Here is a 15,353-nt window from a genome sequence, read left to right on the forward strand (position 1 = left end):
GCCTCGTTTCGGGCTGGAGGCGGCAAGTTTTCTGCAGCCCATTTAGAGAACCCAAGTCAGAGTGACACTCATAGGTGTCCATGTTACATCCCCCATATTCTAACCAAGGGCGTGACCAGGGCTCCAGACTTGGTAGTGTCCTGTATCGCACCAGGACATCAGTGAGGGCTCCTACACTTCCCTGAAGAACCAGGTAAGCACAGCAGACGATAAACGGGTATTTTCAAAAGTGCCGTTAATTTCATGGGCAGTGAATGAGGGATATGCCTCCCTTAAGATTTTGACCTAGAGCTGCCACTGGTTTGTGACCAATGGTACACCTTGGTCCATGATGTATTTACACATTAAGATAGATGGAGAAGGATTGCACTTATTTAATCTCAGCTTTAGTGATTAAAGCAATAGGGGGTGGCGGGAAAAGGGCAGTTTGCCATCAGCCTCACATATGGCAATCGTTTCCTATAAGCTTACGAAATTGTATTCATTTCATGCAGTGACATATCACAGAAAGCCATCAATGCCAAGTTTCTAACAGAACCCCCTAACCCCTCCATTTTTTAGCTAGGGCGGGCCTCAGGTTTATTTGATTTTTGTTGTGGTTTTTGTCTTCTTTTCCTTTGTCTGCCCATCTTCTATTTTTTCCTTTGTTTGTTTGTTTGTTTTGTTTTCTTACCATATTTGAGGAATCTCTATTGCACTCAGAAGCTTGGGAGGAACGACTGGAATGTTTTGATTTCATACAGTTCTGCCTGCAACTTCCTTTCACAAATCAATTAATTTCTGCACATCCTGACAGTGTAATGCTAGGGAAGAAAAAGGAGCAAAGCCTCACGTGTGTGTGGGGGGGGGAATGGGGGGAGGCAAGGAGGAGGGGCTCTAGCATGGTTGTATGTTCTGATGTAAAGGGGATGGGAAACACTCTCAGGAGCTGAAGCAAAGCATATTACTGAAAGGGAGCAGTGATGGGTGGACCTACCTCCATGTTATGTCTGGCAGACAGGAGGATGAAAAAACCACCTTGTGCCATACAGACAGATCACTGCAGATGAGTGTCTTCCTTTGCCATCCCAGCATTTCCAGAACCGTGTGACTAGATAGGACCAGGATTTATGCAACGCTCTGATTGGCAGAGGTTAGTACAGGATTATATGCTCCTTCCACTCCCCTTTCCCCAACCCTTCTTTTGAACCCAAGGAACCAATCAGGAAATGGTTGAAGGGGTCCAATGGCCATTTGTAATTTGCCCTCTTTGCCATATCAGTAGTGCTTTGGGGCGGCAAGAGGCAAGATGGCTAGTGATTGTAGCACCTGCCTAGGACTGAAGAGACCTGGATTCAACTCCCTACTCCTTCACAGACCTTAGACAAGTCATTTAGCTTCTCTGTGCCTCAGTTCCCCATCGGTACAATGGGGATAATAGCATTGCCCTATTTCACAGAGGGCTTGGAGGTTAAATACACTACAAATTATGAGGCACTTACATACAGTGGTGATGGTCAGAGGTGGATTAGAGTTTTTTGGGGCCCTGTGCCAGAGAAAGTGGGGGCCCCTCCACCCACCCCGCACTTCTGCCAGGGAAATAGGATCAGGGTGCGAGGGCATGCAAGTGGAGCAGGACAAGCCAGCAGAGTGGGGCAAGCCCCTGCGCCCCGCCCCCTGCCAGGAGCACCAGGCAGGCAGAGAGGGTCAGGGTGCCAAGGCCAACAGGCACAGGTCCTGTTGGCCCAGTGGCTAATGCGCCACTGGTGATGGGGGCAATATCAGTACCCAAGGGCTTATCTACATGGGGGAAGACTGGACTAGCTATTCTGAACTAGCACCCCATGTACTAGTGCCGAATAAGAATGTCCACACAGGAAGTAAGGGTGGAATAGCTACTGCACTTTACATTTACATCCTAGCTATTTTGCACTAACTTTCCCATGAATTCCCCATGCAGACAAGATAGAGATTCTGAAACATATGCCTTTTATCAGCTCCATTATGTTGCTTGCCCATTCAGTAGGGATTGACTTACCTATGCAGAGTGACCTACCTTTCATTTTCATCCATTTCTTCAGTTCTTGTGGAGTGGCCATTTGTTATCATTCCTGGCAGGCTCCTGGGGGTCAGCTGAAGCCCCACAATCAGAGAACCAGGTGCAGTGCAGGGTTGATAGCTGACTGCTGCCAGCCAGCTGCTACTGTGGTGGGCGGCACTACTGCCTCACTTAGGGGGAAGGTTAAGGGCTCATCGGTGCGAAGAAGACAGGAGTTCATCAGGAAAGCTATGAAGGTATCTGTCCTGGGGGGAATGGGGCTGGGATTGGAGGACAAATCGGTCTGGGGCAGGCGTTAGGAGCATGTGGGAGAATGTAAGTTTAATCTACCCATTGGTTAGTTGTAGATGGACCCAAGCCACAAAGTTTGGATCAGGATCTGAACTTTACTAACGTTTGGGGTGTTTAGATCTAGGGCATTGATTTAGCCCCTTGCACTGTAGAAATAGGGGCAATTGCTAAGTTCAGATCTGATTGTGAAAGTTGGGGCAGTCTGGATCAGGCAGTTCAGTTTGGGCCCATATCTCGTGTGGATGGGACATTGCAGTTGCGTTTTTCAAATGCCATTTGAGTGAAAGAAGTAAGGGAATTTCTGAGGAGCAGAGTGAGGCCTTTCTCCTGAGCTCTCTCTTGGCTTTCATTCTATTGAAATAGTGTCTTTTTCCTGATCAGTTTGTTTATCACTTACTTGATTATCTTCATCAGCAGCAAGACAAGACAGGTTTTCCCCTTTGATCCTGTCAGCATCACCATTCAGACTAGAAAATTGGTTCTGGGAAAAAAAACACTTGGGTGTGTTTGACTCATTTGTGAAAGTCCTGGGACCTGATAGATGGCATAATATGCCCTGGCCTGACCTGATCTAAAGGCCTCTCCAGGTGGCTTTTGAATTTTCCAGGTTATTCTGGAGCCAAGTACTCCAGAGTACATTTCTATCCATCTCTGACCCTACCCTCATCACCTCATGCACACGCATTAACCAGCATAGCACCTTGCTTCCGGCTTTCAGACCAGTTCACTCAGCTCTTCTACTGTCATGCCATACCGTACTGACTCAGCCTTCAGGAGCGCCGAGCGAGCGGTACGCGGAGCACCACTCCTTGCTTCCCCATCTCCCAGACACACAGCTCCCCTCCAGAACAGCTGTCAATGCCACGCTGTCCTGAGCCAGCCACCAGAATCTCGGCGCGAAGGCAACCCAACTTCTCTGCCGCCCTAGGCTCCCAGTATCCCCTCCAGAATGACTGTCAGTAACATACCATTCTTTCTGTTTTCTTTTTTAAATGAATTATGGCTGGAGAAAGTTGCTGGATTGACAGCCCTGGAGACTGATGTCTTCCATGTATCCACAGAACAGGTACAGAATCAGTAGAGGCCGTATAATTTTCCCCCACTCCCCCGCACCACTGTGCTTTATCTTTATTGTAGAGAAAACATTACTAGGGCTAAGAAAAGAGTTCAGTCTCCATAGCCCATTCAGTCCTTGACCTCTCTGCTGAGACTGCCAAAAGGCAGGGGGGCCTGGGGTGGGGGGAGTTGCTAATTAACAGCAACCATAGTGCTGTGTTTTGTGTTATGGCTACATGCCCATTTGGATTAAACATATCTACTAATATATTTACAAAGACAGGGGACCCTTGTGTAATAAAAAAAGCCCCCTGTCTTTTCCGTCTTGCAGTTGATTGGCTGCCCAATGCTGGCTAATAAGGAGTTGCTCTTTGGTTTAGCATAAAGGTATTTTTCCCCACTCTGAGACAGCCTTTGTCTCCGTATTGGGAGGCTGCATACTTTGCACATCCTGGGCCACATTTTCAGAGGTATACCATCCCCACAGCTCCCACTGACTCCAGGAGGGGCTGCAGGTGCTTAACACCTCTGGAAACCAGGCCTTAAGAGTCTTGCAGTCTTTGGAGGAAAGCAAGGAGGCTGCTCACAAAGTAGTCCGTACAGAGTGAGTATGAATATTGATGAGTAAAGCAGCTGCCATGTGACAGTCCTCCTTGTGAAAGTCAAAAAACAAACAGTCTAATAGTCCAGGGACGAAGAACACATTGTCGTCTTTCATTTATGTTCATGGACAGTTGGACATCTTCCCTGCCCACCGCCCCCGCCCCAGAAACTTGCAGTAGTAGCCCATATTATCCTAATGATCAGATAAACAGATTTTGCAGGCAGAGTAGTCATTTACCAGATTTCTTTCCTCAGCATTTGACCTGAAGCCAGACATCCTGTAGATTTTAAAATCTTCTGATGAGACAGTTTGGGACTTCATCTCAGTTTTGTTCTGGAATACCAGATATCCAGTTAGTTCACCCCGGAATGTAGTCCACTTGTTTAGTCTGCTGCCTTTAGCCTACTTCTTAAAGTGATATACATGTTACGATGTCTTCATGCAATCTGGAAATTCTTTATTAGACAAAAGGGGGGTGGGGGTGATCATCGTGATTAATATGTAGCACTTTTGGTAGCAAATTCCATCTGAGGATCTCAAATCTCTGTGCAAACAGTCAGGTAATTCACTAACTAGGGTGACCGGATGTCCCAGTATTATTGAGACCATCCCAATATTAGGGGCTTTGTCTTATATACACAACTATACCCCTCTCCCCCTCCAGAAAAAAGTGTCTCAATTTTTCCCACTTGCTAGCTGGTCACCCTACACTGAACACACTTTTAGGTACGTGAATATTATTATCCTTGTTAAAGGAAAGGAGGAAGTGAGGTATAAAGTGATTGTGACTTCAGTGACTTAATAGGCAAGATGGGGATAGAGCCCTGACACCTGAATCCCAGTTATGTCCTTTATCTCCAGTACACGCTAAAAAGGGGCCAAATCTTCAGCTGGAGTAAAGTGTCATAACTTCATTGAAGTCAATGCAGCTGTGATCATTTAAACCGGCTGAGGATCTGCCCCCAAAGATTTTTACGTTATTTATTTTAGTTGCCATTCACTTCTACACAGAAGAGGGTATAGCGATCCCCTTAAGGAGCTTTAAAAATCCACATTATTATTTTTTTAATGTAAGGGTGAGTAATGTGGATTTTTAAAGCTCCTTAAAAACAACAAGGAGTCCGGTGGCACCTTAAAGACTAAGATTTATTTGGGCATAAGCTTTTGTGGGCTAGAACCCACTTCATCGGATGGAGTGGATACAGACTAACACGGCTACCCCCTGATACAAAGCTCCTTAAGGGGATCTCTATACTCTCTTCTGTGTAGAAGTGAACGGCAACTGGGAGTCCCTTGCATAATGACAGGTTTCAGAGTAACAGCCGTGTTAGTCTGTATTAGCAAAAAGAAAAGGAGTACTTGTGGCACCTTAGAGACTAACCAATTTATTTGAGCATAAGCTTTCGTGAGCTACAGCTCACTTCAACGGATGTGAGCTGTAGCTCACGAAAGCTTATGCTCAAATAAATTGGTTAGTCTCTAAGGTGCCACAAGTACTCCTTTTCTTTTAACTGGGAATCCGTATGCCCTAGACAGCCTTGAAAATGTCTCCTCTACAGACCTGAAGAGCTCTATGGAACTTGAAAGCATAGTATGTCTCTTTCACAAACAGAAATTGATCCAATAAAATATATTACCTCACCCACCTTGTCTCTCCCCTCAGTGTGTCCCTTTCTTGATTCTATCAGCTGGAGCTTTAACATGAGTTTCAGTAGCCCTGCTTGAGATAGACCCCACCCAATGCTAATAAGATCTAGTTAGATGGGAATCAGTGTTAGCCTGGAGCTTTAAATAAAGGACACACATGGTTCCTCCTGGAACAATTTACTGGTGTTTTGTCACTCTTGAGATTATCAGAGAACAGAGCAATGCAAACATCTTTTGCAACAGGACAAGAGCTCCTTTTGAGTCTGCTTTCTGCCCTCAGCTAGTACACACAACTTTAAAAACAGCCAGCCAAAGCCCTTACTACCTGTATCCTACCATAGAAGTCCAAAACACCATACTCTTGAAAGTTATTTGAGGTCATTGCTGTAGTTTATGGCATTGAACAGAGCTCTTTGGAGCGGGGAGGGCTTGTAGAGCAGACCCATTTGGTAGGATTAACACAAAGAAGAAGACTGTAGAATGCTGTAGTATTCTTAAAGCTTATTTTAGCTGTCTATGGGACAGAACGAAGCAGGAAATTCCCAAGTTTAGGGCAACATTTTTATCCCAGAAGCTGCATCTCAAAGCCAATACCCTAGTCTCCTTAAAGGCCCAGTTTTCGCAACCCCTGTTATGATTAGTGTGGCCCCCATCCCTGTGCACTGAAATCCATGGGAAAGGGATCACACGTTATGTATGCAGATATTCCCATTGAGCTCACTGAACTCTCAGGGATGGCTCTCTCATAGGGAAGACTTTCAGAAATTGACTTTACGTGTCCAGGTGATATTGATGGGAATTTTGTCATGCAGAAGGGAGACAAATATTGAGTGAAATCCTGACCCTCTTGAAGTCATTTGGGAGTTTTACCTTTAGCTTTATTGGAGCCAGGATTTCACCCACTGAGTCCATACTGAACAGAATATTGCTAAAAGCTTTGGCATAAAACTAAAAGGAGAATCTTTGATTTAAAATGATTTTCAGAATCAACCCCTGCTGTGTTACTTCACTGTAAATGCAGAATAATCCCACTGCTAGGGTTGCCAGTTTTGGTTGGCCGTATTCCTGGAGGTTGCTGGAGTTGCTCAGGATTTACACTGGTGTACTAAGGGCAGAATTTGGCCCATTGTTTATATAATCTATGGCAATCAAAATTTCTTTTCATTATAACCACAATGGAATAGAATTCAACTTATTACTCACCCCGCCCTTCTACCTCCGAAAAAACTGTAGAATTTATTTAATGAATGTAATGAAGAAAAAACAAACAGAGAATACATACTATCGTTGGAAATGTGATATTTCATGAGAGAAATTTGAAGGATAAAGTAACTGAATTCCAAACAAACAGGCTGATCAGCATGTCAGGGAAATGTACTTTTCTGCAGGAGAGAAGTTTAAAGTAAAAGTTTGCAGCCATGACTGACCCCTTTATAAAGTGATCAATATAGTTTTTAACTTTGTAATTTATTGCAATTCTTAATTGTTTTGTAGCTCAAGCAACATGTTTAAAATTCACAAGAGGTTATATAAAGTAATGGCATGTGTACATTTGTATATGGAATAACTGAGGAAATTACAATTGGTGAGTCTTTTATCCAGGAATCTTCTTCTCATTCCAAAGCATCTCTGCCGAGCCTGGGAGCAGTATAGTGGTGCCATTGATTCCTGTCCATGGCTTGTTCTGCCACTAAGCCCAGACTGGGCATGTCCTGGTATACAATGTCCTGCCATCTACTCAGAGATCTGCTTCTAGGTCTGAATGTCCTTTATTGTGTTTGCATCATTTTCTTTGGCATCCTATCATCTATTTGTCTTCTACAGTGTCTCCACCATCATAATCTTTTTTTTAAATTGCAGCCCATTCAGTACCCTGATTTTACATCCTACTCTCTTTCTGACATCTTAAAATAATTCCACTTTATATCTGCCATCTTCCAAAGAACTCTCATCTCTACTGCCTCCAGCCTTCTGACGTCTGTTTCATTTAATGAAGCTGCTTCCAGACCATAGAGTAATACTGTTAGCACACTGGTTTGGTAAATTTTCACGTTGATACAAAGTCTAATATTTTTATCAGTCCATAATTTCATCAACTTCTGCGCAGCACTTGTTGGTAAGGCACATCTTCCTTTAACCTCCTTGGTGATGGAACCATCGATAATGATCAAACTTCTTAGACGCGCACAAGGTTTCACTTCTTCAGTGACGTCACAGCTGCTGCATTTCAACAATTTATCTACAGTTTCTCCTCCAAGATACAACCACTTTGTCGTCTTGGCATTTATCAGTGCACATTGAGTATACCTATTTTTCAAAGTAATGAAGAAGATCATCATTAATGAAGACATGTCTGCCAGTGGTATGATGTTGTGTGCATAAGATAAAGAGCTTACCACTAGATCAGCAGTTCTCAAACTGTGGCTTGGGACCCCAAAGTTGGCCCCAACCTCATTTTAATGGGGTTACCAGGGCTGGTGTTAGACTTGCTGGGGTCCAGGGCTGGAGCCGAAGCCCCAAAGTCTGAGCCCCACTGCCTGGGGCCAAAGCCCCAGGGCTTCAGTCCTGAGCGGCGGAGTTCAGGCTTTGGCTTCAGCCCTGGGTGCTGGGGTTCAAGTTACAGGTACCCCGAACCGAGGCTGAAGTCCTCGGGCTTTGGCTTTGGTTCCCCTGCCTGGGGCGGCGGGGCTCAGGTTGGCTCAGGTTTTGGTCCCTGCTCCTGGGGTCATGTAGTAATTTTTGTTGTCAGAAGTGGGTCACGGTGCAATGAAGTTGGGATGATCTAGAGCAGGGTTTCCTAATGTCATGCCCTCCAACTCATCTACCATTCTTAATGTCCAATTTAAGAACCTAACAAAAAGTGATGGGATTCCATGCTTCCTTGTTTTACACCAAATTTGACCTGAACCAGTTGCCTGTTTTTTCTCCAATTCTTAAAGCATTACAGGAGTATTCATACATAACTTAGTAATATCCAGTAAAAACGGGGATATAATAACAGTAGCTAAATGTTTTAGGTTAGCATATTTATACACTATTTTGAATACACAGCAGTAGGCAGTAAAGGATCCATAACAATGGAACTTTGATGTGAATTGTATGCAGGTAACTAAGGCAGGGTGTAAACTTTATGTCACATGCACTCATTTTCAAATAATATGGAGATTAAGTAAAGATGGACAACTTGTTAAAGAAGAAAAATTAGAATCCCTTTTTTGAAAAATTGGCAAAGAGCCCCCATCAGCCTCACCCACTCCCAATGTTCTTTTGCCATTGTTTTCATTTTTGCTCTACCTCTGTATTTCTTGGTTCCACCAGGATCAAAAATGGAAATGTCCAAATCTCAGGAAGGAGGCTTTTTCTGTCCCGGTGATTCTGGCCCAACTGGCAGCCAAAATCTCATGAGAAATGCAATTTTTAGGAGATTGCTAGCCCAGATTATAGTTCAGAGCTTTCAAGTATGGCACAGCTCTGATGCTGTCCATGTGCACAAGGTTGAATTTCATTTGTTGTGAGAAAGGGAAGCAGGATTTGATGCATAGGCTAAGGGAATCCTATTAAGATGTTTGGTTTGGTTTGGTTTGGTTTGGATGGGTTGTTTACTCATTTGCTTTTTCTAAAAAAAATTCTGGAACATGCGTATTTATTATAGCTTACTTTTCGTTTACATTTTCTTTAAGTCTTTGTCGTAGAGCTGGTCAATACTTGGAATATCCAAATTAGAAAAAAAAGTTAAAATTTGGAATTTCCCACCAAATGAAAATTCCTTTTCAGAAATATTGAAACAACTTTAACAAAAGGTTTCGTTTTGATAATGCTGCAATGGTTTGTTTTGACTTTATTATTTGGACTTTTATATAATATATTTTCATCTAATTGTCAAAAAAAAGAATTTGAAATGGAACATTTCGACACTTTTTCATCTAAATATTTCAACGAAATCAATACGTTCATGTGAAATGTTTTGATTTCATTGAATCACCATTTTCTGATGGAAAATTATTGCATTGGAAATTGTGCGACCAGCTCTACTTAGGCCTTTTATTACTAAGTACTGCCCTTGCAGACCCTACTCAGGCAAAATTCCCATTGACGTCTGTGGGAGTTTTCCGAGTGGATAGGGCACTGGGTTGGGAATCTGGAGGACTTGTTTTTTATTCCTGGATCAGCCACTGATCTGCTGTGTGATCTTGGGCAGGTTCATTTAATTTCTTTATACCTCTGTTTTCCCCTCCCACCATCCATCTTGTCTATTTAGATTGTAGACTCTTTGGGACATGAACTGTCTTTCAGTATGGGTTTGTGTAGCACCTTGCACAATGGAGCCCTAGTCTCTATTAGGTCCTCTAGGTGCTACTGCAATCCAGATTATAAATAATAATTTAATAAGGTACTCAGATTCTGCTCCAGATCCTCTCTGTAAAGTATGCGTGTAATTGAATGTGCCCTTTCTTTTTCTGTCATTTCTTGTATTGCGGTACTTGCGCATGATTATACCATAGCATGTGTTTTGATCAGTAATTGCTAGTCTGTATCTGCCATACACAGATGTTGTGAGGCTTAATTCACAAGTACCTGTGTTGCATTTTGAGGTCCTTGCATGGAAAATGATATAGACTTACAAGGGTGGTTGGTTGGTTGGTTGTTTTTTTTTTTTTTAGATCATTATCCCAATTCGGGCTAATGCCTGGGAGACCCTTGACCTGGTCAGAGCAGTGCTGAGCGTCTGCAGTGCCATACTGACTTCCATGATACCCCTTGGATGCCCAGCACCTCTGAAATTCTGGTCCCCATTGTATATTCCTGAATATTTGCAAATTAGCAAGTAAACAAAAAATCCTCGCATATATTCACATTAATAATAATTTTTAAAACATCTAGGTTACTGACTGAAAGAATTGATTTTAGTTACTTTTTACATATGTATTCTAGATGTAATCATCTATCGTGAAACTTCTTCTTATACTAGTAGTATAATATGTCGAAGCAACGAGGTCATAATAATTGGAGATTTCACTGCAGCGACTCTGTTTTAAATGTTTGCAGAAGAACAAGGCCGCTAGTATTTTGGGGGAGGTTAGTGAGAGTTGTTGGGTTTGTGAGTTAATGTAATAGGAGGTAACCAGGCTGTAGCATACTTTTTGTGAATGGAATAGTAGCCTATGGATTTATAACGTACTACTGCTAACTCATTTCCACTTAAGTACTTAGAAAAATCCTTTTTGTTGCCATCAGGGGGAGCTTTTGAGATCTTTCAAGAGTGACTATATATATTTAAAAAAAAAAAAAAAAAAGAAAAGAGGGGAAAAAAAAAGAAAAGAAAAAAACGTCCCAGCTCAGAAACAGAGATCCACAAACCAGCAAGCAGCCAGAATCTTACCTGGCTACAACTAAGCCAAGGAAACCAGGGGAGCTGAATTCCTTAGATTTGAAAAATCAGCCAATTGAGAGAGGATTTTTTTAATCAATCAAAAATAAAATTAATAATTTTTATTATTTAAAAAAAAACCCAAACCAAGAGTCTTTGGGAGCATTCAAAAGGCAAACCCTGCTCTGCTGCTACAGCTTCTGGAAAGCAAATGCTCTTCAAAAAGCTTCACTCCTTTTTGCTCCTGATGATCGGATGGGGACCTTTGATGCAACATTTGGATTAGCTGCACACAACTGCACTGAGGGGGACCACAAAAGGGGGAGCCTGGCTGATTGCATAACTTTAAGAAAATAGTAAGAGGGAAAGAAAGAATTAGAGAGAGAGAGTGAAAAAGAGAAAGAAAGCAAGCAATTTTTTAAAAAAATCTGAGAATCAAGTTTCAAGACTCTTTATGTGCTGCAGAGGAGCATGAGGTTTACCAGCAAAGTGCAAAGGGGAGCCTGAGAGGAGAAATAGCTTACTCTTTTGCCAAGAGAAAACATAGGAATGTGTGTTTTGGGCTGGACTGAGGAGGAAAGCTGGGGAGATTGCAGAAAGGGGTGCAGGATTTTTATCACATTGGTACCTTCACATTAATTGCCCTCTTTAAAAAAATAAATACAAGAGGAAAGAGGGGAGGGAAAAGAACAGAAGGGAAGGAAAGGGGGGGGGGGAGAAATCAGCAAAAGTGTTTGAGACTCTGGAGCTATCTGCCCCTTCAAGCTGATTGATTAGTCATGATCCCTGCAGTTTTAATGGGAATCATTCAATTGGGAAGGTGGAGCACCCTTGAGTAGATTAGCATATTCTTGTTTACTCATCTTCTGAGGGGCTTTTTCTCTTTTCTTTCATTTTGTAGAGAAGAAGGGAGGGGGGAGAGGTTGGGGGGGGAAAGGAGGGGGTTGTGGCTTATGTTATAAAGGAGCCAAAAAATAAATAGATTAGAGCATCTTTTGGGGGGGAGGGAAATCAGTGGGTCTGTGTCTTGGAGAAAGCTGGGTTTTTTTTGTTTTTTTGTTTTTTTAAGAAGAAAAAAATAAAGGGAGCAAAATCCAGCAGAGAAAAGAAGAGAGAGAGGAATTCCAGCTGTGGAGGAATAGAGAAGAAGAAGACAGATAGAGTAGGAAGAACAGAGAAATACATTTTAACCCAGGAGGAGTTTTGTTTTTGTTTTTTTGTTTTATTTTATTTTAAAAGGGGAAAAAAATCTACAACCAGGAAAGAAAGAAAGGAAGAAAAAAAGAAAAGAAAAAGAAACTGAGAAGGGTTATAAAAAGAGCAAATACCCAAGAAGGGTGAACAGGAGAAGAAAGTCAAGGCAAGGAGGAGCCCAAAGCTGGCAGATCGGGAGGATTTGCAGGGGAGAAGGGGGGGGAAGATTGGAAATGCAGCTCTGGAGTTTGCTGCTGCCTCTTGCGCTTCTTTGTACAGCCGTAGCCAGTGGACCCGAATGTGGGATGGACGAGCGCTCCCGCAGGGCAAGAAGGGACACCAGGCACACCCGCCAGAGCCACTACGCCGCCCCGGGCACCTGTGCCACCAGGTTAGCCCGAGGCAGGCGCTCCGCTGCTAGTCTGGAGCCTCTGCCCGTCCCCCGCAGGAGGCAACAGCGGGAGGCAAAGGGCGAAGAGGGTTCCCTTACCCCAAGCAGGGCGCTCTATTTCACTGGACAAGGTGATCAGCTGCGGCTGAAAGCAGATATTGAGCTGCCCAGAGATGCCTTCACTTTGCAAGTGTGGCTGAGAGCTGAAGGAGGACAGAGATCACCAGCTGTCATTGCAGGTAGGTAGTTCCCTGTGCCTGTAGCATCCCTTTTCTATTTCACACGTCTGCAGAACAGCCGACTGTAGGCACGCGCGTGTGTATAATGTGTGAATGTATATTTAAATGTGTGTGTGTATATATACGCGTGTGTGTATGTACCTCCGTGTACATATACATGTACTGATGTATGTATACACGTTTGTGTGTTTATTAGAGATATCTCTACATTTGATGAACTAGAAACTCAGCAAACTGTCTAAAAGTGCGTGTGTGTGTGTGTGTGTGTGTATATATATATATACAGTTAAGTAAACTTTTGCCAGTAGTGATGGCATTATTCCAAATAGCCTCTTTATTTTTAAATCAATGTACAAATGGGAAGGCAAGTACTTTCTATACGTTTCTAATTTAATTTGATAAGGAAAAATAGAACTGTAGGAAGTGTGTGTGTGTGTGTGCGCGCGCACAATTCATGCATATGTAATTTGTTTGTGTGGGGATGTGCATGTGAGGATCCTATTTGATTTCCTTGGGTTTTATTAGCTTTTCTGTTTATTTCCGCTGTTACCTTTTTAGACAGTAGGTTAGCATGTGGTTCCAAAGAGCTGTAAAGGAACTTTTGGCTATTGTGAAGCCTCAGTAGTCAAATTTAGTTCATAAAGTTCCCAACCCCTCAACACTCAGCTAGTACTTGACTGGCACAGCATCTAGAGGATGGTTTTAGTATTTTTTTTTCTCCCCTTCGAAATCACAAGTGTAACACACATAATTGTAAGGTCAAATTGCCCTATGAAATTGTTTAGCGCTGAGACCAGTTATTGAGCTAAGCTGTCCGATCATGACAATAATGAGCAGTATTGCACTTTTCTTATTTAAAACTTATGAACCCATCAGGGATTTGTGTTCTTTTTCTTTCCCCCTCCCTCCCTCTGCTTTAGTGCTAAAGTGTGGTGAAGCTGCCATAAAATTGGATACTTTTGACAAAGTAAAAGGTTTACAAACCCTCATAATCGCTGAAACATTCATCTTTGCTCTGAAGGAAGCTGTAGAAAATGGAAATGCCCTTTAAACAAAACAAAACCAAACAGGGGTGGAGACAAGGGATGGGGGGGGGGCAGAGAGGAGGACATATTTTATAGTTCTTTTGGCAAGGAGATTCCCTGAAAGTACAATTTTTCCATGTCGTAGGATGCCTTAAAGAGACAGTGAGGGTTTTCCCTTCCCCTTTAACTAGAGTCATTTCCTACAAGAGACCAGCGGATGCTTTTCTTCTTCTTGATATAGTCACTGATCAGCCTTTAGGGCTGCTTTCCTCCTGCTCCCCTGCCACATTCCATTCTTTTATTTCCTTTCTCTTGACTGCACTATACTTGACCTATGGGATTGTTGTCACTCAAGAAAGTCTCTTCCTTCTCAGGAAAAAAACAAAAACAAAGCAGACTCGGCAGCAAATTGCTTTAATTTTCCCCTGTGCCCAGCTGTTGTGTTCACTTTTAAGGAGGTGAATGCGGTGCGTTTGTCAGAGTATGAGACATTGAGCATAGATTGTATTTCCTTCTGCCTATGGTAAGGAAAAAAGCTGGAGTCCAACTAGGAAGGAGAGATGAGTGATCTCAGGCAAGGAAAAGATTAGATTATCACCATTCCCCATTATTTATTATTCCCCCTCCTCCCTTATTCCTAATCTTGATTTACAACAGTAGGTCTGAAATTGCTTCCCTTTCAAGTGGAGAAAGACAGAGTCTAAGTTTACACTGATATTGTCAATGAAAATGCAAAGCAAATACATACATTTATTTAATCAAACCCCGGAAGCACTGTTTCACAAGAATGTGTAATCCACATGATGAGGGAGCTAGATAAACACACGCACAAAGATTGTTCGTAGTAAAGTAAAATATTTTAATTGGATAGGGGAGGTTAAGTTCTTGCTTGTATAAAACACCTGACCCGTTTTATGCACGGAAATGACCTTCCACTAGAAAAGAAATGCCCCAGTTTAGAAGCATAAAGCTTGTAGCTTTACTCCAGAGAATGCTGACTCTTTTTTTTTTTAAACTCCACCCCCCCCCCTTGAAGAGGAGCCAGGTTTGGCTGTGTGTGTAAACACCTGGAATAGATCCAAGGAGGAACTCGCTTGGAGTATCCTCCACACACTAACAGTCTCCCAGACCTGCAACAAGCTTAGGGAGAGATTAGACTCTTCCCTGAATGAGGAAATCAAGGGTTCCAGGTGCCCAGAAACTTGGCTTTCTCATTTTCACTCGTTTTGGATGTGACAGATTTAGGACTCTGATTCTGCCCTACGAGTCACATTGGTGTGACCCCACGGAAGTCAGTAGTCTGTCTAGACACTAAAACGGGAGCAGAGATGGGGCCAAATTCACTGCTGGTATAAGTGGCAGTCTTGGCCCCTTCAGTCTATCGTTGTCTTTACCACTGATACGTTGTGGGGAGGAGAGGGAGTCAGTGGGGTTGCACAGGATGTAAATAAGGGCAGAATATTACCTCAGTGAAACGAAACCTCTCATTTTCTTTAGTAT

The 15,353-nt window shown here is 42.8% G+C and overlaps 1 protein-coding gene across 2 annotated transcripts in view; it reads left to right on the forward strand.

Moving 5' to 3' along the window:
• Positions 1 to 923: 923 nt before the first annotated feature.
• PAPPA (pappalysin 1) overlaps positions 924 to 15,353 on the forward strand; it is a 229,397-nt gene continuing 214,967 nt past the window's right edge. The window contains exons 1-3 of one of the 2 annotated variants that reach the window (XM_074973627.1): positions 924 to 1,132; positions 3,343 to 3,395; positions 12,244 to 12,828. In XM_074973627.1, the coding sequence (XP_074829728.1) occupies positions 12,432 to 12,828 (397 nt within the window). In that variant the 5' untranslated portion in view covers positions 924 to 1,132; positions 3,343 to 3,395; positions 12,244 to 12,431. Of the gene's footprint in view, positions 1,133 to 3,342; positions 3,396 to 10,565; positions 11,629 to 12,243; positions 12,829 to 15,353 lie in introns of those variants that run through there. The other variant, XM_074973626.1, reaches the window with a different exon arrangement.

Source organism: Natator depressus, chromosome 16, assembly GCF_965152275.1.
Source record: "Natator depressus isolate rNatDep1 chromosome 16, rNatDep2.hap1, whole genome shotgun sequence".
Taxonomy (NCBI): domain Eukaryota; kingdom Metazoa; phylum Chordata; order Testudines; family Cheloniidae; genus Natator; species Natator depressus.